Source organism: Colobus angolensis, unplaced genomic scaffold, assembly GCF_000951035.1.
Source record: "Colobus angolensis palliatus isolate OR3802 unplaced genomic scaffold, Cang.pa_1.0 Scaffold36, whole genome shotgun sequence".
Lineage (NCBI taxonomy): Eukaryota > Metazoa > Chordata > Mammalia > Primates > Cercopithecidae > Colobus > Colobus angolensis.
The window spans coordinates 7,679,048-7,700,693 of NW_012116932.1; the positions used below are offsets into that span (position 1 = coordinate 7,679,048).

A 21,646-nucleotide genomic window follows, 5' to 3' on the forward strand; every position below is an offset into this window, starting at 1 on the left:
CATCAGATCCAATCGTTGGTGTTGTTTTCAGTGCTAGGGACCTTGCCAAATAGCAGGGTAACAAACTACAGTGTGTGCAAAACAGGGCAGCCAGGATGGGAAAAGATCTGAAAACTAAGTCCCATGGGAGAAGATGAAGAGAGTTGACAGTCCAGAGGTGGCACAACCTGGGTAGTGTGAGAGGGAGGAGAAATAAAAGACTTGGGCTCTGACTGCCTGCCCTTAAATCTGTGTACTTCCACTTGTAAGCTGTGAACTTTGGGCAAGTTATTTAACCTCCTCTGTGCTTCAGTTTCTCCAGTGTAAAAAGAGGATAGTCATAGTAACTAACTTATAGGATTATTGCGAAGATAATGAGATGTGTATAAAATTGTGTGTGGTAGATGGCAGTGCTTAATACATGTGCACGATGGTCATCATCATCATCATCATCATCTGTCTGGGGGGTGGCCCATGGAGAAGGAAGGAGCGTCGGTCTGTATGGGTTCAGAAGAGAGAACAGGACCAACCGGTGGAAACAAGAGTGAGAGAGAATCCAGATCAACATAAAGAGACCTCTCAAATTATCAGAACTTCCCAGTGAAAAAATGAGTTCCCAGTTACCAGAGATGCTCAGTGTATTCCATCTTGTAGTTGGGGAAACAAGATAACATAATGTAAGACCTGCGAAGAAATCAGGAGGTGAGTCACTATGAATGGCAACAAGTCTTCGAGTCCTCCTCTGATGGCAACAATACCTTTCTAGTCCTCCTCTGCTAATAAGTCTCTGGAAGTTTGGGTTTGTACATAACCTCAGAGACAGTGGGTTTTTATTGTATGCATTTGATTTTTTCTTTCTCGCAATAAACAAGATAAAGACCATGTACTTTGTAGTCAAAGCCCCCAACTTTGAACCCCTGCTGTTATTTATTAGCTGTGCAATCTTGGATAACTTAGCTGAACTCTCTGGGTCCAGTGTTTGCTTCTGTAAGTGAAATAAACTACCTACTATCCTGAGGAACAAGGATCAGAGCTGATATTTCTTGCTGTGTTGGTAAGCACGATGCCAAAGTGGGCTGACTTTATAGACATGCGAGATGAAAATTCAAGCCTTCTGACTTTTTGTACCTGGTGGGGATTGCAAGTTGTGGAGATTGGATAAAGAAACTCTGCTCCTTCAGCAAACACATATGCCAAAATTGCACTTATGATACAGATACAGGAGACAGGCATATTCTGAAAGTCTTCCAAAGCTTAAAGTCTTGTGCTTCTCACAGAGAGATAAAATAGGAGGGGGTAAAACAAAAATTTTCTGACCAGGCATGGTGGCTCACTCCTGTAATCCCAGCACTTTGGTAGGCCAAGGCAGGCATATCATGAGGTCAGGAGTTTGAGACCAGCCTGGCCAACATAGTGAAACCCTGTCTTTACTAAAAATACAAAAACTAGCCAGGTGTGGTAGTGGGTGCCTGTAATCACAGCTACTCAGGAGGCTGAGGCAGGAGAATCACTTGAAACCAGAAGATGGAGGTTGCAGTGAGCCGAGATTGTGTCACTGCACTCCAGCCAGGGCGACAGAGTGAGACTCCATCTAAAAAAACAAAAACAAACAAACAAACAAAAATTCTGTCATTTGTTAGGTTCTGAATTCAGTTCCACTAAATCTTCTAATGGTTAGGAAGGGGCAAGATTGATGATAATAAGATTAGACTGGAGAACATTTTGACAATTGACTTGAGAACCAGCCCTAAAGCACTTCTAGACCTAAAGATGACCCCTGGACCCTTGTGCTGTCTTCCCCAGAGCTGACCAGGACTGGATCGCTCGTCTCACCGCAGTGGTCAAAGCATTAAGTCTGAGCGACTTTGCCCATGACTTCTCCTCTTACGGTGGCAGGGTGGTGGCTGAGGACCTGTTACATCCTTTAAGAGAGTACCCACCACACACACACACAGAGCACCTTGGGTTGTGACACACTGAGGACACTAACAGATGGCCTTTTCTCTCTGTCCTCCAGTGTGATGGGGTTGGGGTGGACCTGAGCAACATCTTCCTGGAAGGCATTGCCATTCTCAACATTCCCAGCATGTATGGAGGCACCAATCTCTGGGGAGAAAACAAGAAGAACCGGGCCGTGATCCGGGAAAGCAGGAAGGGTGTCACTGACCCCAAAGAACTGAAATTCTGCGTTCAAGGTAAGCCAGGAATGAGGATAATTGCTTTAGGTCAATGCCCAGTGGTAGGAGCCCTCAGGTGGGTGTCAACGGGCTTCATAAGGCCCCACAGCCCAGCAAGGACTCTGTGCTCTGCGCATATGCTGACTGGTCATCCGATGTTGCAAAGTTTACAACTTAATCCAGAAGACAAAAATTCACAATAAGGGTGTCTTCAATGACAGTCAGTTGTCAAACTGTGGGGCTCCATGAGGTTCAGAGTCAACTGCTGCCTCTGTCAAGGTTACCAGTTCTCCAATAGCTAAATCCAATCGTCTGTTCCTAACCCTCATCTTGCCACAGTGGTCAGTGGCATGTGACCCAGCTGATCACTCCCTCTTCCTGGAAACGCTTGGTCCACTTGGCTTCTAGGACTTGACTTGCTCATGGTTTTCCTCCTCCCTCACTGGTCACTCCTTCTCAGTCTCATTTCTCTCCGACCTCTTGATACTGGAGGGTCCCCAGGCAGGGTCCTTGACCCTATTCTCTTCACTGCCTGTACTTAATTCCTTGATCACCTCATCCAGTCATAAGACTTTATTTAAATACCATGTGTATACTCAATGATGCCTCCAGCCTGTCTCGAGCTTTCCCTGAGCTCCAGGCTCCTGTGTCCAGCAGCCTGTGCCATACTTCCCTTGTGTGTTTAGCAGACACCTCAAACTTGGTATGTCCAATGCAGAGCTCTGCCGTCCCTCCCCCAAACCTTCTCCACTTACAGTCTTCTTCCTCTCAGTTGGTAACTCCAGCCTTCCCATCGCTGGAGCCAAAATGCTTGGCATCATCCTTGACTCCCCTTTTCATCTCACATCTCATAGCCAGTCCATCAGAAAATCCATTAACTCTACTTTTAAAAAACATCAGGATTCAACCATGTCTCACCACCTGTATTCCTGCCATCTTGATCTGAGCCGCCATCCTCTGTCCCCTGGATTACTGCAAAGCTTCCTCACTGGGTTCCTTGCTTCTATCCCACTGCTGTAGGTAACCTGTTCTCACCACCACATCAGAGCAGTCAGGTTAGGACACTCCTCTTCTCAAAATGCTGCAGTGGCTTGGAGAAAAAGCCAAAGATCACGTGGCCTAGAGGGTCCCGTATGTTTTGGCTTCCCATTACCTCCCAGACCTCCTCTTCTGCCACTCTCTCCATCGCTCACTCTGCCTCTGCCACTCTGGTTCCTCCAACACAGCAGGCTGCTCCCATGAACTGACTATTCTTTCTGTCTGGAACAACTGGGTAGTATGTTTTAGAGGCCACCAGCTGGGCCTTCCACTTTTAACTCACCAGGATACAGAACACAGTTTTCTGAGAATGTCCTTAAAATCACCTCTACCCCAGCCTCAAAAGTAGCCATTTTCTACCAGTGATCCAAATGGAGTGATTCAATCAAAGCTCCTGGCAGCTGATTCCCCTGTGGGCTCACGGGTCCTCACAGGTCTTCAATGGACAGGTGAGCTGGAAGAGAAAGCCAGGTGTAAGAGCACTGGCAGAGACACCATACCAGCAGGAAGAGGACCAAATTCTAGTCCAAGTCCTGCTACTAACCTATTTTTGGCACCTCAGTTTTCTTTACTGTAAAAGCAGTATCAAAGTTTTGATAGGTGGATGGATGGGGTTGAACCAGATCCTTGGTTCTTAAACCAGCTGCTTGTTGGAAATGAAGATTTGTGTACCCCAGCCCAACTTTACCTAATCAATCTCTGGGCTGGTTCCTGGGAATCTCAATTTTAATGAGCTCCCCAGATGACTCTGATGGGCTGCCAGGTTGGAGCACCATTGCTACAGGCAAATGCCCGCAGTCTCTCCCGTGCCTAACATTCCATGGCTCTGCGTCTGTGTGCTTTGATGTCCCAGGCTGTTAGTATTAAGGTGGGATGTGATCCTACCACTAGAAGAAAGCAAAACTCCACTGACATCAATGCGGGGGTTGGGGAGTCTATTCTCTTGTTTCACACCCATCTATTTCACAATCAGATTGTTATATTCCAGGCCAGGTCATCAGGAAACATCATCTCCACACCTCTGTCCTTTAAGAGAGGATTCAGGAATTGTTGACCTTTTTTTTTTTTTTTTTTTTTGAGACAGAGTCTCACTCCGTCACCCAGGCTAGAGTGCAGTGGCGCATGATAGCTCACTGTAACCTCCTCCTTCCAGGTTCAAGCAATTCTCATGCCTCAGCCTCCTGGGTAGCTGGGATTACAGGCATGTACCATCATGCCCGGCTACTTTTTCTCTATTTGTAATAGAGATGGGGTTTCTCCATGTTGACCAGGCTGGTCTCAAACTCCTGCCCTCAGGTGATCCACCCGCCTCAGCTTCCCAAAGTGCTGGGATTACAGGTGTGACCTACTGTGCCCAGCCTCTGTTGACCTCTTAAGTCTCCTTTATTTCACACAGTAAACTTTTCAGTGTGTAAAGCTGAATAATGTGTTCCTCCTTCCTCCCTTGGCAGGAGAAGTTATGGGTGCTAACGGAGGGTGGAGGAAGCATTGAAGGTTGTATCAAGTTCCTGCAAATTTTCCTACCCTGGTGCTCCTATCTCAGCCCCCACTCTGGTATCTAGCTCCCTCAGAGCAGAGAAGGGAATGAGCAGAGCCAAATCCCCACCACCACCCTCCCCCCTCCCCACTTCCACTCTCCACCACCCTGCGGCTGGGGGAAGCTCTTGATGAGATCATGTGCTGATCAAGGACAATCTTCATCTTCCCCTTATATGTCTGACCTTATATCTTCCCCTTCTTCAAGCAAGACCAAAGTGTCTGCTGATTGCTTTGGACTATCATGTACAGGAACTCTCTTCCCCAAATCCCCCTTTCTCACCCCTACAACGTGCTTTCAGAGCTAGAAGTGAAACCACTTCCTGTTCTTTAGATGAGGACATCATCTGATCAGAGTGGGGCACTGACTTCTGGGCTTTACAGAGATACCAGCACTGAGCTTTCTTCTTGAAAGGGCTATGATCTCATGTAAGTTGAGTTGTTAATGAGAAAAGCTAAAGAGGCAATGTATTTTAGTGAAAAAGCGTTAGCCTAGGAGTCAGAAGACTGGAGTTCCAGTCCAGACTCTGCCTATTGCTAGTGTGTGACTTGAGGCAAGTCCTTTCCCCTTCTTGGGTCTCAGTTTTCTGAATCTGTAAAATAAGCAAGTCTGACAATTATATTTTAAGATTCCTTACAGTTCTGCAAAATTAAGGCATAGTCAGATTTTGGTCTATGTGAACTCTTTCTTGGACAGAATTGTATTCAAATTTCTCCCTTCTCTCAGTGTATTTTGTCCTGGGATTTGTAGGCTAATGGCTGAGGAGGCAGGGTGCTCTCTCTGCAGCCTCCTCATGTATTGCGATTCTTAACTCCTTGGCAGTTTCATTGGGGTTGGAGGAGAGGGAGAAGTCAGGAGAGCACAGTAGGAGGGAATTAGTTTATCATAGGAAGTGGAAGAGGAAATGATGATGGGAGGGGTTACTGTAAAATCTCTCTCATCAGGCCTGGCACAGTGGCTCACACCTGTAATCCCAGCACTTTGGGAGGCCAAGGCAGGCGAATCACTTGAGGTCAGGAGTTTGAGACCAGCCTGGCCAAAATGGTGAAACCCCATCTCTACTAAAACTACAAAAATTAGCCAGGCATGGTAGCACATGCCTCTAATCCCGGCTACTAGGGAGGCTGAGGCAGGAGAATTGCTTGAACCCAGTGGATGGAGGTTGCAGTGAACTGAGATCACACCACTGCACTCTATCAAAGATTAGTCTTTCTCCTGGGAAAAGCAATCCGAGTAAGAAGGTCATTCCAGATTAGCATGGAATGGGTTCTATAGAAACACTGGCTGATAAGAAAGCAACAAGGGGTATTGGGAAAAGCCCCATGCTTACAGTTAGATAATCTGGGTTTAAATTTTGCCTTTATGCTTCTAGTTTTATAGATCTTGGAAATTACCCAACCACCCTGAGTCTCAGCTTCCTCATCTGTAAAACTGGCGTAATAATACATGGCTTATTAGGAAGATGATGGATGTGAAAGTGCCTGGAACATAGTATAATAAGCCCAAACTTAAAAAAAAGTCCCTATGCCTTTAATTCTATTTTGTGTTGGAGAATGCCAGTTGATTCACATTTGAAGTTCTTGTCCTAAGCATTACTATCCACCTGCATTACCACTAAGAGCAGAGCTCAGCCGGGCACGGTGGCTCACGCCTGTAATCCCAACACATTGGGAGGCCGAGGCAGGTGGATAACCTGAGGTCGGGAGTTCGAGACCAGACTGACCAACATGGAGAAACCACATCTCTACTAAAAATACAAAATTAGCTGGGCATGGTGGTGCATGCCTGTAATCCTAGCTACTCGGGAGGCTGAGGCAGGACAATCATTTAGACCCGGAAGGTGGAGGTTGCAGTGAGCCGAGATCACACTATTGCACTCCAGCCTGGGCAACAAGAATGAAACTTCATCTCAAAAAAAAAAAAGAAAGAGTAGAGTTCCTGCCAAACTCCAGCCCAGCCTTTGTAGTAGCACATTAAACTTATATTACCAATTGTACCTACTATCTCCTTTCCTAGACCTTCCAGATTCCAAGGATGGAGGCTGGGTGTTATTAATCTTTGTATCCCCAGTGCCTGGCCTCAAGTGGTTATCCTATCCCCTCCAAAAAAGGCTTTTAGCTACATGAGAAGCATATGGAATTTGCTATTTTTAGTTTTTGTAACAACAATAAGAATAGTGAGAAACAGTCTCTTGTATTTCTATTTCATTTTGGCTTGAAAATAATTTTGCATGTATTCACTTAGTGTAATCCTAACCAGAAACTCATGAGCAAGGATATATCCAGCCTCCTCCATATTCCTATTTCATAGTTGGGGAAAATCAAAGGCCCAGAGAAAGGGTAGGATTTATACAATTTACATCTAGTGGTGGCATCAGAACCAAGATTCAAGCCCACGACTCCTAGCCTAGCCCAAGCGGCTAGTGTTTAGAAAATGTGTTAGGGAGCCTACTGTGTGTCTTGCATAAGCCCCGCACTCAGGAAATGGTAAGTATTTAATCCCAGTCCGAGGAGAGGCTCCACAACTACTTGTTGAAATTCTGCTCCCACTGCAAGGCCTACCTAATGGCCATCTCCCTGCTGGAAGCGAGCCCAGCCTGTGAATTCCCTGAGCACTTAATTTTGCCTTCTATCTCATCAGTAGACTAATCGGAAGTTGGCCTGTGTCAGGGGCATGTGTGTCATCATATGTTTTCCCTGCCACTACCTGGAAAATGAGGATCACGTGTTTTTATCTTTGTGTCCCCTTCAAAGCCTCCTACCCTGCCTGGTGCACATGTGTTCTACAGAAACATTTGTTGGAAGAGGGCAGAGAGGGTAAGGAATCTTGCCTCCGGTTTGCCAGTGGGCAGTAGATTCTGGAGCAGGACAAGAACAGGCACTTAGTGAAAAATCTTAAGAAACAAAAATCTTAGAGTTACATGTGAGTATTTTTGAGGCTGAGAATTCAATTTCATGGAGCTATTATAAACTCATTTGATAAGTAAGATGTGCTGGCCATCTTTAAATAGGTAATTCAAATATAGCTTAGAGGACTTGCAATTGAGAGAGGGTAGAGTAGGGACTCACCATTGAACTAGAATTCAGAAGACCCAGAGCTTCTCACCACCAGCCGTGGATTCGATGAGCCGCTGGACATCTCCAGCCTCCATTTCAATGCTTACAAGATGGAAACAAGTATGGTCTCCCTCCCTCAGCCTTGTTTTGAGGATTAAAAGAGCTCATCCATGTAGGGACTCAGCAGAGTGACTGGAACTTGGTGAGCACTTGGTCAGCAGTAATCAGAATTATTGTTAGGTGTGGGGGAAGGTATTTAGAATATTATAAGAAAGGGGCCAAATTTAGAATTTCACTCTCTTGACTACGGCTTCAGGATTTGATCTATTGATTTTAAATTGCCTGTGGCTCTAACAACCTGTAATTCTAGGGTTGTGTATTGGCTCTGTGCCTACACATGTTTGGCGTTGTTGCCCATGTGGAGTTCCACCTGAGCTGGCTGTCCAGTGAAGCAAGGGGAGGGAGAGGGTGCCTAGTCTTGGATCCTGGGGAAGCACCAAGGGCATGGCACAAGGCTGGGTCAGTCCCCCTGGGGTTGAGGAGCAAAGTCCTGGGGAGCTATGCCATTGTTTCTCTCTGGCCCCAGCCTAAAATATAAAGGCAAAGGCCTCCTGCATATTTTCTCAGCCTCTTCACTGATCCTCATACCCGCTCCTATCCAGCCTTCAGTTTCAAGCCAGCAGTGGTCTTGAGCCTTGTTATCCACACCTGGCCCCTCTGGCTGTCTGATATTAAAGCAACTTTCCTCTCAGTGATTTCTTGTTCAATCCTATTTGAACTGCAAATGGTGTGTCCTATAAAAGGTTTTATTTTATTTATTTTATTTTATATTTTATTTTATTTTATTGTTTTGAGATGTAGTTTCTCTCTTTTTGCCCAGGCTGGAGTACAATGGCGCAGTCTCGGTTCACTGCAACCTCTGCCTCCCAGGTTCAAGTGTTTCTCCTGCCCGAGCCTCCCAAGTAGCTGGGATTACAGGCGTCCACCGCCACGCCTGGCTAATTTTTGTATTTTTAGTAAAGACTGAGTTTTGCCATTTTGGCCAGACTGGCTTCAAACTCCTGACCTCAGGTGATCCACCTACCTCAGCCTCCAAAAGTGCTGGGATTACAGGCGTGAGCCACTGAGCCCAGCCCCTAGAGAAGGTTATAAATGGGTAGCGCAAAATCTCCCCAGGATCTCACTAGGTAAAACTTTTTGCAATTCTTGGTAAACAAAGACAGGGAGACAGATACCCTCGGTAGTGTTTACTTTGAGTCATTTTCCCAGCAGTGGAGACAGGCTTCCTGTCAGTTTATTCAACACATACTTAACAAAGCCCCCACCAAGTGCCAGGCACCATGGTACAATGGTGAACAAAACCAAAAACAAACATAGTCTTTATAGCCATTGGGAGTGGGGGAGCCAGGCCTCAATAAAATAATCCCATAGACAGGCATATAATTAGGAACTGTGCTAAGTGCTAAGAATTGCTTAGCTACCCAGAAAGAACCCAAGCAAGGCCAGCAAGCCAGTGTGTAGCTCATGTGGCCTCACTAGCCTAGCACTCAAACCAACTGAGCAGAGCAGGCACAAGCACTCTTCAGGCAAATACGTGCAGTCATCAGATCTGCCCTCCTAGATGTGGACAATTTACCTGGGAAGGGCAATACCTTGGCTCTGCTACTTTGCAAGCACATATGGTTCAGTCTATCTGTGCACTGTACCTGTGTGGATTCTCACTAATTGTATGGATTATGCTCTGAATCCCAAAGCAAGGGAATGGGATGCCATCCAGCCATCTCAGATTCATACTCCCAGGTCAGGAACTAGAGATCGGTTGAGACACCAAAATAATCGTGAGCACGAGTTCACTGTTTCTCATGGCTTTCTTTTCATCTTTATGAAGCCATACTAGAATGTGGCCCCAGGGGCTCAGGAGCTGTCCAGGTCTGTAGATTCCAAATTTTCCCATTCAGTGGAGATTTGACAGTCATAGTGAGAAATGATCAGCCACCACTCTTCTGAGTTGAGAGAAAATAAAAATGTTCCTAAAAAGTTTGCATTTAACAGAGATCCTCTCTGGCCCAGGTCTCTGTGGGCTGAGACAGAGCAAGGCAGGTAACCCCTAGAGAGCCCCAGAAGTACTATGGGTGTGTGCACTGGGACTCTTCTCAGCTCTGGGAAGTAACCATGGCAACATATATGTCATTCCCGTTCAACATTTGCAGGCCTACAGAGACGCTGTTTTGCTTTTCATAGGAATTCACAGCTTTGTCATTTAGTCCTTCAAGCAGCCCACGTTGAAATCAACATGCCCCAAACTAGTCATTATCTTCCCCATCTTTACACATCCTTCCCCCTTCTAAAAACACTGCCTCTTCCCGTACCCATGTTCCCTGCCTTATTGATGTCTCACCTGTTGCCCAAGCTGGAGACCCAGAGTCACGTGTTTCCATTCATGGCTGGCTTGAGGAACTCTCATATAATTATTTATTTACATGGTGTTTCTCCCATCAGACTGTGAGGCCCCCAGGAGGCCCCAGATGTCATAAACCCTTCTGTATCCCTGTGCCTGGCAGAGTCTCGGAGGCCTCGAAAGCGCTTGTTAATATTGGTTGACCAAATGCACCCAGTCAGGAGCACATGGAGCAGTGAGTTAGGGAATTGTTTTTGAGTTGGTCTCTCAGCAAGAATGACTGTGTGTGAGTGATGCTGGTATGCGCTGTGCCAGGGACCCTCTGCCAGCATCCACCTGTACTGGAGCTCAGGAGGCCAGCCTCCAATTCTCACTCTTCCCCCCTCTCAAGCCCATTTCTAATCCCAGCTGACTCAACATCAGAGAGTAGCTGTGGTCTGTTTCCATAGACCTCTCATGGCATCTGATGGGATCTGCCTTGCTAGACTCTGCGGGGTTAGGCCAGGTATGTTTTTGCAGCTTCCAAATGCAGGCCATTCAACATGGTTCTCAGATGCCTGTTTCTATAGAAACTATGATGTTTTCTACGTAATACTGAAATCCCAGAATCACAGGCTGCCTAGAAATGTAGATATTATTTTGTTCCCTGGATAAGGAAACATAGATATTTTGTTCCCTGGATAAGGAAAGTGAGTACCAGCAAGGTGAAGTGGCTTGCCCTTGGCCAAACCCAGATAGAAATGCAGACCTTCTGGCTCACACAGACCAGTCCTCAGTCCTCTACAGCAGGGGTTGGCAAACCTTTTCTGTAAAGGGCCATGTAGTAACTATTAAAATAATTAGGCTGTGTGCATTATACAGTCTCTGATGCAACTACTCAGCTCTGTCCACTTAGCATGAAAACTACCATATGCAATATTTAAATGAAGGGGCATGGCTGTGTTCTGATAAAACTTTATTTACAAAAGCAAACAGCAGGCTGGATTTGATCCTCAAACCATGGTTAGTCAATCCCTGCACTAGAACGCCATGTGGTCCATGAACCAGGAGCCCTGGCCTTGCATGGGTGTGTGTCAGAAGCACAGACTCTCAAGTCCCACACCAGGCCTGCTGAAGCAGAATCTGCATTTCAACAAGATCTGCTGGCAATCGCACGTACACTGAAGTTTTTGAGAAGCACTGCACTGGTAGGTCTGGTTTCTCCTCCAAAGAATACCAAGAATAAACTTCATAAATTAGAAAAAGGAAGCCCAGGGAGGTTAATTGATCTATCAAAGGTCACACTAATTGGTGCATCTGGTACTGGACCCAAGTCCTAGTATTCCAAACGTACAATTCTTTCTACAAACCCCAGAGTAACCACCCCGACCCCACGCCAGCCTCCCAGTTTCTGGCTGGTCCTGACCCAACTCAAATTCACTGGAAATTCAAGTGAAGCAATCATTCACTCTTTCTCAGCTGATGTCTGAATGAAGAAGACTCTGACTCCAGCTGTGTCCCCTCCCCTCTCCCACTCCCTTCTCCAAGACCTGGGAGGGCCTGGAGAGATGGAAATGTGCGTCAGGAAGCTGCTCAGCATCTGCAGAGGAAAAACTTGCTCACACAGGTTCGAGCTGGAGTTGAACTCCAACTGAATTCCTGCCTCAGGAGGTTTGCTGCTCAAAATAGAACCACAGAACCAAGGAACCTTTCACTTTTCACATACAGAAGAAAATTCTAGGCTACGCTCTTTGGCAGGACTAGACACCTTAGTTTTTCCCTCTTGCGCTTGCCCATCTTGACCCCCAAACTGGTCTCTGTTCCCCTGCAGAAATTCATAGACCATTTAATATTGGGCACCACCTCAGATCCATCCCACAGCAAAAGTCCATCCTGGCCACATGCTCTGCACAGCCTTAATGTTGGTATCCTCTTTGATCTGTTTCTATTTGGTGCAAGAAGTGTTTTTCCTAGTGAGTTGGGCTTCTGTAACAGAATACCATGGACTATGTGGTTTAAACAACAGAAATTGATCTCTCACAGTTCTGGAGGCTGGGAAGTCCAAGATCAAGCTGCAAGCACACTTGGTTCCTAGTGAGAGTCCTCTTCCTGGTTTGCAGATGGACACTTCCTGCTGTATCCTCGTGTGGAGAGATCATCTCTCTCAATCTCTTCTTATAAAGGAACTAATCACATTCACAAGGACTCCACCCTCATAATATGATTATATTCCTAAAGCCCCACCTCCAAATACCATCATATTGGAAATTAGGGCTTCAACATATGAATATGGGGCGAGGGGAACACAAACATTCAGTCCATAGCAGTGTTTAACCTTCTTAATCAGCAATTATATGTTGGGCTGTTATTTATTGAATACCTACTTATGGGACAAAACCATTGCATAATTATTTAATCCATTTTATGTCTCAGGACATAATTGAAGCTCAGTGGGAGCTTCAGTGACTGGGCCAAAATCACACAGATAACACATGATAGAGCCTGGACTCAAACCTGTCTTCAAGTATTTAAGGTGCTCCAAGTCTGCAGAGGAGGGAACAAAAATGCAATGTGGTCCAGGCCTCAAGTAGTTGACAATCTACTATCTATATGTAAGAAATATCTGTAGAACAATCATGTTAATATTGGCATAATGGGCAAGCACCATGGAATGGAAGACACGAGTTTGTAAGAGTGTGGGAGGTGGCCAAGTGTGGTGGCTAATGCCGGTAATCCCAGCACTTTGGGAGGCCAGGACAGGCAGATCAAGAGGTCAGGAGCTCGAGACCATCCTGGCTAACATGGGGAAACCCTGTCTCTACTGAAAATACAAAAAAATGAGCCGGGCATGGTGGCGGGCACCTGTTGTCCCAGCTACTTGGGAGGCTGGGAGAATGGCATGAACCCAGGAGGCGGAGCTTGCAGTGAGCCGAGATTGTGCCATTGCACTCCAGTCTGGGTGACAGAGAGAGACTCTGTCTCAAAGAAAAAAAAAAAAAGAGTGTGGAAGGCAAGGAGGCCTTCCCTTCAGAACATATGCCCCAGCTGCCCAGCACCATGCAATGCACCTAGTAGGTGATCAACAAATGTTTGATGAACAAATGAATGAACAAGATGAAATGCATGTGTGTTAGTCCTGGCCGCTCGAAAAGACTTGAAAAGACAGTGAGTAAAAGAAAGGCAACATGGGTTGGGCACTGAAACACAGAAATAGCAAAGCAAAGACTGGAAGATGGAGACCGTTCATGGAGTTTGAATATGATCCTTTGAATAATAAGAAGAGATGAAGGTTTTTCAGCCAGGAGCAATAGGATCTGAGAGTCATGTGCAGTTTGGATTAGAAGGAAGGGAAAGAACCTGGTGGCAACGAGGCAAGGAAGGGAAAGAACCTGGTGGCAACAAGGCCAGTGAGGAGACTAATACAGAAAGTGGGCTTCCAGCTCCAGGACCTCAAATTGAGAGTTAGTAGCCCAAAGGGAAGGATGGACAGAGCCAACAGTAAGTAAGTGGTGGACAGAGGACACTGCCACACAGGTGATTCCTCCCTCCCCACAAACCACCCAGCAGGACCCCTGCTCCTTCTCCCAACAAGCTCAGCCTCTTCCTGCCTGCCTCCACACTCAAACCTCTCCCCATCAACAGGGGCTTCTGTTAGCAGAACAGAGACATCGGCAGAGACCTTTTCCCCTTAGCACCTCTAGCGTGAGGCCAGCGCGCATCTCTTTTCATCTTCAGGTCTATTCATCCAGCATGTGTTAAGCACTTACTTGGATCTAGCACTAGATGCCAGGAATATTTTGCATTCATCATCTCATTTTAATCCCCTACAGCACCCCTGAGGAATACTTTATAGATTAGAAAAACAAGGCCCAGGGAGGTTAATTGACCTATCCAAGACTGTGTTAGCTGGTGGATCTGGGACTAGAGCCCAAATCCTAGTATTTCAAACATAGGATTCTTTCCACACACACCCAACGCCCTCCCACACCTCCCCCTTTCTGGCCAACCCTGACCCAACCACCAGAAAAAGGCCCTCCCTGTCGTGACCTTCCTCCAACTTTGCCTTTCTGGAGAATCTGAGATGATCTTAGTGAATGTGATTAGTTCCTTTTTAAGATCTTTCTGAGATGATCTCTCAATAGTAGGTGCTGTATGCAGCCCGTTGAGCTGTGATTAGTTTGGCCAGTGCAGATCTCTTGAATGTACCTTATATATGCCACGCCTGAGAATCAGGATTGATTTAAGCTGGAAAATCTTACCACTAATTGATTTATTTTATTATATACAGTGTACCCTGAAGGAGATTCCTGAGCTCAGTGGGTAAAGTAATGCCAGATAATGTAGCAACTAGTATTTTACCTTCAAGCCGAAGAATTCAGCATTTCATTTAATAAGATAATGTAGCCAAGGTTTCCCTAAGAGGAGATGAGAAGAGGCTCACCCCTACCCAAGCTCACCTCCCTGCCTTCAGACACCCTGTCACTCCAAGGTACTTTGTCTCTGCCTTGCATCCTTTCAAATGAGCTTATTTTTTGAATCGGGCCTTGGTTTGAATTCCAGCTTTACGGTATGCCAGGTCTCTGATACTAGGCAAGTTTCTTAGCCTCTGAGCCTGAAGGGCTTGTTGTTGTTGTTGTTTATGTTGGGATAGTAGTTTTTAATGGAGTTGCCACGAGGATTGAAAGAAAAAACTTTGTTGGATGCAGAGTTTCCAACATTTTTCTCCCATTCTGTAAGCTGTCTGTTAACTCTGTTGATCATTTCTTTTGCTGTGCAGAAGCTCTTTAGTTTAATTAGATCCCATGTGTCAATTCCTGCTTTTGTCCTTTGTAAAGGTTTAGGCTGTGGAGTCTGTGCCCAGCACTGGACCTCACTGGGACCACCAGATCGAGATTCCATAGCTCTGCTGGCTTCCAGGCCTTAAAGGACATCCCCACTCTTGGCTTCTCTTAGGGCCATGCTCATGTCAGACCCTTGCTTCAGAGCCACTGGGACACTCCCCACCATACAGCTCTGCCAGTGCACTGTCTCCCACTCTGAAGCACCTGACCCTCATGCACAGAGCTTTCAAAGCCCACCTCCCCCAACATACAGCACCTTCATTGGAGCCCTGGAGAATCCCAGAAGATAAAGCCACACAGAATGGAGGACACATTTTTCCTGCCCCACCCACCACGTAAGCAGGTTTTCAGGAACCAACAACAATGGCCATTGTGTGCAGGCCCTCACACTTTCTCTTGCCTCAGCGTAGGGCTGTAATGAATGTTCCGTCTTCTGCACAGTGTGAGGACAGGTGAGGTCTCCTACTCATCTGCCCTTGACTCAGACCATCAGGAAATCCAGCCTCCATCTTGGCTGGAAAAGTGCAAATAGACCTTAGGGATAGGATACCTCCACCCTCAATTGGGGGAAACTGAGGCCCTGAGGAGGGAAGTGATTTTCCCAGGTCACACAAGTAGACAGAGCCAGAACAGACACAATTCCAGTCCTGCCTGCTGAGCCCACACGTCGCTTCTCCCTCAGGCTCTGCAGGCCCTCTCCCTGTCAGAAAGCAGTGGCTCTCCCTGCTTCTGCTTCCTGCCCCTTCCCAATGGGATTATCCAGACTCAAAGGCCACTCGATGCCCTCTGGCCACTTGTATGCCTTGATGGGGCTTACAGAGCCCTGAGAGGAGCAGAAACCCACAAACCAGTGTGACAAGGGCATGGCACAAAGGAGCGGGGTACCCAACTGGCCTAAGAGTATCCAACCCATGCCTTAAAGATGTCTAGAACCTGCTCTGCTCCCACCTTGCTCAGCCCAGGAACAAGAGAAGGCAACCAGGATGGTTGTGGGATTGCCTCACACACACACACACACACACACACACACACACACAGCCACAGGGAGAGGAGGGGAGTTCATTTTCAAATAAAAGGGTGAGTTTCCCCCCTGTTTTGGAGTAAAAAGAAAAAAAGGAATAGAGATGCTTCACTTGCCAGAGGGCAAGTCACCCTAAATTCTCAAGGTCATAATATCTCTGCTCTTTACCGTCTCTCTGCCTTTCTCTTACTCAGAATCCTCCCCGCCCCTCACCTGTCCTTCCCCTCCCTCCTTCTCATCTCCTTCTCTTCCTCCATAACCTTCTCTAAGTTACATTAATTACCATCTACAGAAGGCCATGCACTTACTGTGTAGCAAAGATGGAACTTCCTGAGGATATCCCTTTGTAAAGAGACATAAAATTGCAGTAAGAGCAAGTGTTTCTTAAGGGCCCTCTGTGTGCTGCTCTGAACCCATCCTAATCATACAAGGTACTTGAGGGCACCCCTTCTAAACTTCGAGACAACCCTGCCAGTGACTTATTGTATCTATTAATACCTTTTCCAAATAAAAGGCAGACTCAGAAAAGTTAAGAGCCTTCTTCCAAGTGACAGGATCAGACCCAACTCTGTCCAAAGCTCATGCTGTTTCACAACCTGTCACGAGGGTACATTCTCTGTGCTGGGTTCATGGAAGACCAAGGAATAAGCCCTCTGCCTCTCTCCTTATGACAGGGTCTGTATCTCTGGGGAAAGTATTAATCATAGAGTATTCTTCAGCTTAGTTACAGTTGGGATGCCTGAAGGCCTGGTGATTTGAGAGGCCAGGTGGGAACGTGGGAATGGAGATTGACCAGTTAGAGCTTTCCTTTCTTACTCACTGGTTTGTTCCTGGGGAACCCCAGTCCCCTTCCCCTGTAGAAGATCAGGAAACAGTCTTTCAGGATTCTTTCCATTTCCCCACCCCTAGGCCTTTTTCAGGCTACATTGCCTTTGAGCTGTGCTTTGAAGCTCTTTTGCCAGGAGCAGTGTTTCATCTGTGCAGACCAGTCCAACTGGGAGGTTCAGAGGAGCTGAGCAGTGCCCAGCTTTGTTGGGCTTTGAGTGCCCGAGCCATCAAGGACACATGCCCATCTCCATGGAAATTTGGAGGCAGGAGAGGAGCCCGAGGACATGCCTGCCGCAGCCTTAGCGGGCTAAGTCTGCAAAGAGGCCTGCCAGCTCCCACGCACCTGTCTAGACTGTGGGGACTGAACCTGGCCCCACTGCAAGCAAAACTGGGCTTGTGTCCTTTCTTTCTGAGGAGGGTAAGAAGATCCCACACACACACACAGCACTTGTCAGCTTCTTAGTAGCACAATGATAAGGGACATGGCTTTTTATAGAACACCTTCATGTTCTTTATCTCTTTTGTTCTCAGAATAACCCACGAAGTAGGGTTTATGATTATCCCTGTATGGGCAGAATTGTGTCCCCCAAAAATTCACGCATCAAAGAAGCCCTAACCCCCAGCACCTCAGAGTGTGACTGTATTTGAAGACAGGGCCTTAATGAGGTGATTAAGTTAAAATGAGTTTATTAGGGTGGGCCCTAATCCAGTCTGACTGGTGTCCTTATAAGAAGAGATTTGGACACACAGAGAAACACCAAGGGCCATATGCATGGAGGAACAGCCCTGTAAAGAGGCAACCAGAGGGCAGCCAACTGCCAGCCAAAGGGAGGGGTCTCAGAGGAAACCCACCCTGCTGGCACTTTGACCTTGGACTTCCAGCCTCCAGAACTGTGAGAAAATACATTTCTGCCTTCTAAGCCCTCCAGCCTGTGGCTGCTTGTTTATGCAAGCCTGGTCAGACTAATACAGCTCCTATTTTCAAGATGTGAAAACAGGCTCAGAGACAACAAATGACCTACCGTAAATGACACAGCAATTAAACTATTAGTCCCATCCTCAAGAACTTAGTGTAGAGTTTCCCAGCTTTTTTCTTTACCTCTGTGACTCCAGTTTTTCTATCAGCAGCCATGTATTAAGTAGTGACAAATTCCTGTTTGCATTTCTAATGAATCAGATGCATACCCCTGCCAATCAGAGCTCAACATGAGCATTGGCTAACTAGTGTTATCCACTAAACTGACAGGATTCCAGCCCAAACAATAGCACCTAACATCTTAGCATGCCAGTGCTGCTGTAACCCAGGTAAACGAACGGGGCCCACAGGTTTTGTCATATGACACAGATGCTCTAAGGTATGGGGCAGGCTTCCTTGCCACTATGGCGGTATGGTTTAGAAACTCTGTTGGCTCCATACATAGTCAGGCTCCCTGCACCTCTTTTCAGGGTTGTTTGATTCCCTGGGCTGCTCCATGGCAGCCCCAAGACCTGAACCCTCGTGTGCTGATGGAAGGGGAAGTGGAGTAGGGGTGGGATTGAAGGTAGCAAAGCATCCTCTTAAGCTAAGGATATCCCACACTTTCCAAAGGCACTGTAAAAGAAGAGTCAAAATCAGGACACCGAGATTCCCCTGCCTCTTAAATGACTGAATTTTCACTAATGCAAAAAAGCAACCAGGGGCCGGGCGCGGTGGCTCACACCTGTAATCCCAGCACTTTGGGAAGCCAAGGCGAGCAGATCACTTGAAATCAGGAGTTCAAGACCAGCCTGGCCAACATGGTAAAACCCCATCTCTGTAAAAATCAGCTGGGCATGATGGTGGGTGCCTGTAATCCCAGATACTCGGGAGGCTGAGGTGGGAGAATCTCTTGAACCCGGGAGGCAGAGGTTGCGGTGAGCCGAGATGATGCCATTGCACTCCAGCCTGGGCGAGAGAGCAAGACTCCATCTCGGAAAAAAAAAAAAGAAAGAAAGAAAAGAAAAGAAAAAAGCAACTAGGATGAGAATGGACAGAAAAATTATACAATAAAGGAGCGAGGCAAAAACCAGGCTGGGTAGAAATTGACTGTTATATGCAGATTACATGAGTTAATTCATGGAAAACCTGTTACCCAGTACAATCTGGGCAAGTACAGTCAGGTTTCTATATTCATGGGTTCTGTATTTGCGGCTTCAAGCAACAGCAGATCAAAGGGTTTTTTTTCTAAATGGATGGTTATGCCTGTACTGAACACGTGTAGACGTTTTTTCTTTTCTTCTTGTCACTATTCTCTAAACAATACAGTATAACAACCGTTTACAAAGCATTTGCATTGTATTAGGTATTATACGTAATCTAGTGATGATTTAAAGTAACAGGAGCATGTGCACTGGTTATATGCAAATACTGCACTATTTTATATCAGGGACTTGAGCATCTGTTTTGGTATTTGCAGGGGTCCTAAAACCAATCCCCCATTGATAACTGCAGGCAACTATAGTTATTATTATTATTATCGATTATTATCTCTTTTCTTCTTCTAGCCAAACTTGTCAAAGTCTTTGGCTCTAAAGCATCTATATTATTCAGTTTATTCAACAAACACGTATCAAGAGCCTTCTATATGCCAAAGGCTGGTCTAGTTGCTAGAGATACAAAGATAAACAAAACAAGAACGCAGTCCTGCAATGGAGTTGAGAGAGTGATACGTACAGAGCCAGTTGTTGTTGGGTGAGATCCACTATTTAAGCACAGAAGAAGGAACTACTATCATGGGGCCTGGGGCATCCCAGGAGGCTAAACAAGAGTTGTCCAAGCAGAGGGATATTTGCACACCTAGCTAAGGAACTTGAACATTGTTTTTGTTTTTTGTTTTTATTGTTTGTTTGTTTTGGCTTCCAGATGTTCCCAAAGAAAGACTGGACATGTCAGATGTGCCCCAGAGTATTCTGCTAGCCTTTGCTCATCCGTGTTAAGCTCATCTGGAGTTCTGACCTTTACAGGAAGTGTAAAACTATGAGGAACATTGAAGATTTAAGAAAGTGTTTTTAGCCTTAATATTATGGCCTAGGGACTCTTGTACACAGCTTTAAGAAGGTAGATAGACTGACCATTGGGAATTGTCAGGGTGAATGTGGAGAAAAAGGAAAGTGAAACTAATGTATTTTGAGTGCCCACTCTGTGCCAGCCACTTTCACATACAGGTCTGCCATTTAAATCTCATAACCCCATTTTGAGGTCAATATTATTATTTCAAATTTTCCATTGAAATAGCAATAGATCAAAGCAGTCATGAAATAACTTGTTGACATTCTTCTTCACTCCAACTTCTGTATATATTTTGGGCAATTTTATTGCCTAAGGCCCAAGTTCTCAAACTTAAGCATGCCTCAGAATCTTCCAGAGGGCTTGTCAGAACACAGACTGCTAGGCCCAAACTCCAGACTGTCTGATTGGGTAGGTCTGGGGTGTGGCCTAAGAATTTGCATTTCTATCAAGTTCCTAGGTGATGTTGAGGCTGCCGGTCCAGGACCAGACTTTGAGAACCACTGACCAATGGGAATGATCCACCCAATAACTTAGCCCAGCGGTTCCCAAACTGTGCTGCATTTTTGAATCACCTGGAAATATTTAAAAACAAAGACTGATGCCTAGCTCCTATGCTCACATGTTCTGATTTAATTGGTATAGGGTGCAACCTGGCATTGTTGTTTTTAAAAGCTCCCCAGGTCATTCTAACACTCAGCAAAGTTTAGGAACCACTGGCCTAGCCTCATTTCTCCTTGACTCTAATCCCACCCTCCACCATCCATTTCAGCTGCCCACCACTGGGACTACAGGTGGAATTTGTCATCAGCTAGTGCTGTTCACAGCACCTCTCCCCAACCCTCTCTTTCACTGTCTCAGAACAGCTGTTTCTAGAACTCCTTAAGTCTCTTACTCACCTTCTCCCTTTTCATTCAGTCCCTCCTTTCCTATTCAACCTAGACCCTGTGGCACAGTAATTACTGCAGCCATCTCCTGCCCACAGCAAATATCATCAATGCCCTTGTCTTCCTTGTTCTTTCTTTGACTATATCTACCTGGGAGAGTTTGAGGAGGAGCATCTAAGTCAAACTGCAGGCACAGGAATTTGAAGTTCCTTTTAAACTTCTGGAAGTTGATGACACTTGACCTGAGTTTTGATAGACAAATGAAAGTGGGAGAAAGCATATGTAGAGTATATGTAAAAGCACAGAGGAGGAAACAGTAGGGTTTGCCTGGGTAATGACATGTTGTGTATGTCTGCAGCAGGCATCTAGCCCCACAAAGACAGGAAGTAAAACTGCAGAGGCAGCCCCTTGCCAGATGGGAATTGGACCTTGGGCATTAAACTGGAGAATGTGAGCATTATTTTTATAACTGTGAAGAGCAGTTGATATGTTTTTGTACATGACTTTTGTTATAACATTAATGCATACTTATGGAAAATAAGAAATACCAAAAAGCGTAAAGAAGAAAATAATAATTACCTTTCATTTAATTACCCAGAACTCACCACTGTTAAGATTTTGTTGGGATTTGTCCTTTTCTTTTATGCATATTCTTACCTAGTTGAAAGAACGCTATACAAGTAAGTTTATATCTTGCCTTCACACTTAACATTTTAACATAAACAATATTTGATGTTATTGAAACTTCGTAAATATTTTAATGTCAGCAAAAAAATTTCATCACATAGATACCGTATCACTTATTTAACTATTCCCATACAGGAAGAAATGGGGGCAGGGAGATTTCCTGTTGCAAATGATGCCACAATGTACATATGTG

The 21,646-nt window shown here is 45.8% G+C and overlaps 1 protein-coding gene across 4 annotated transcripts in view; it reads left to right on the forward strand.

Annotated features, from left to right (window-relative positions):
* The window catches only part of DGKG (diacylglycerol kinase, gamma 90kDa), a 214,129-nt gene that overhangs the window by 170,723 nt on the left and 21,760 nt on the right, over positions 1-21,646 (forward strand). For all 4 annotated transcript variants that reach the window (XM_011953366.1, XM_011953367.1, XM_011953368.1 and 1 more), the window contains one exon: positions 1,997-2,174. In XM_011953366.1, the coding sequence (XP_011808756.1) occupies positions 1,997-2,174 (178 nt within the window). The remainder of the gene's footprint in view (positions 1-1,996; positions 2,175-21,646) is intronic.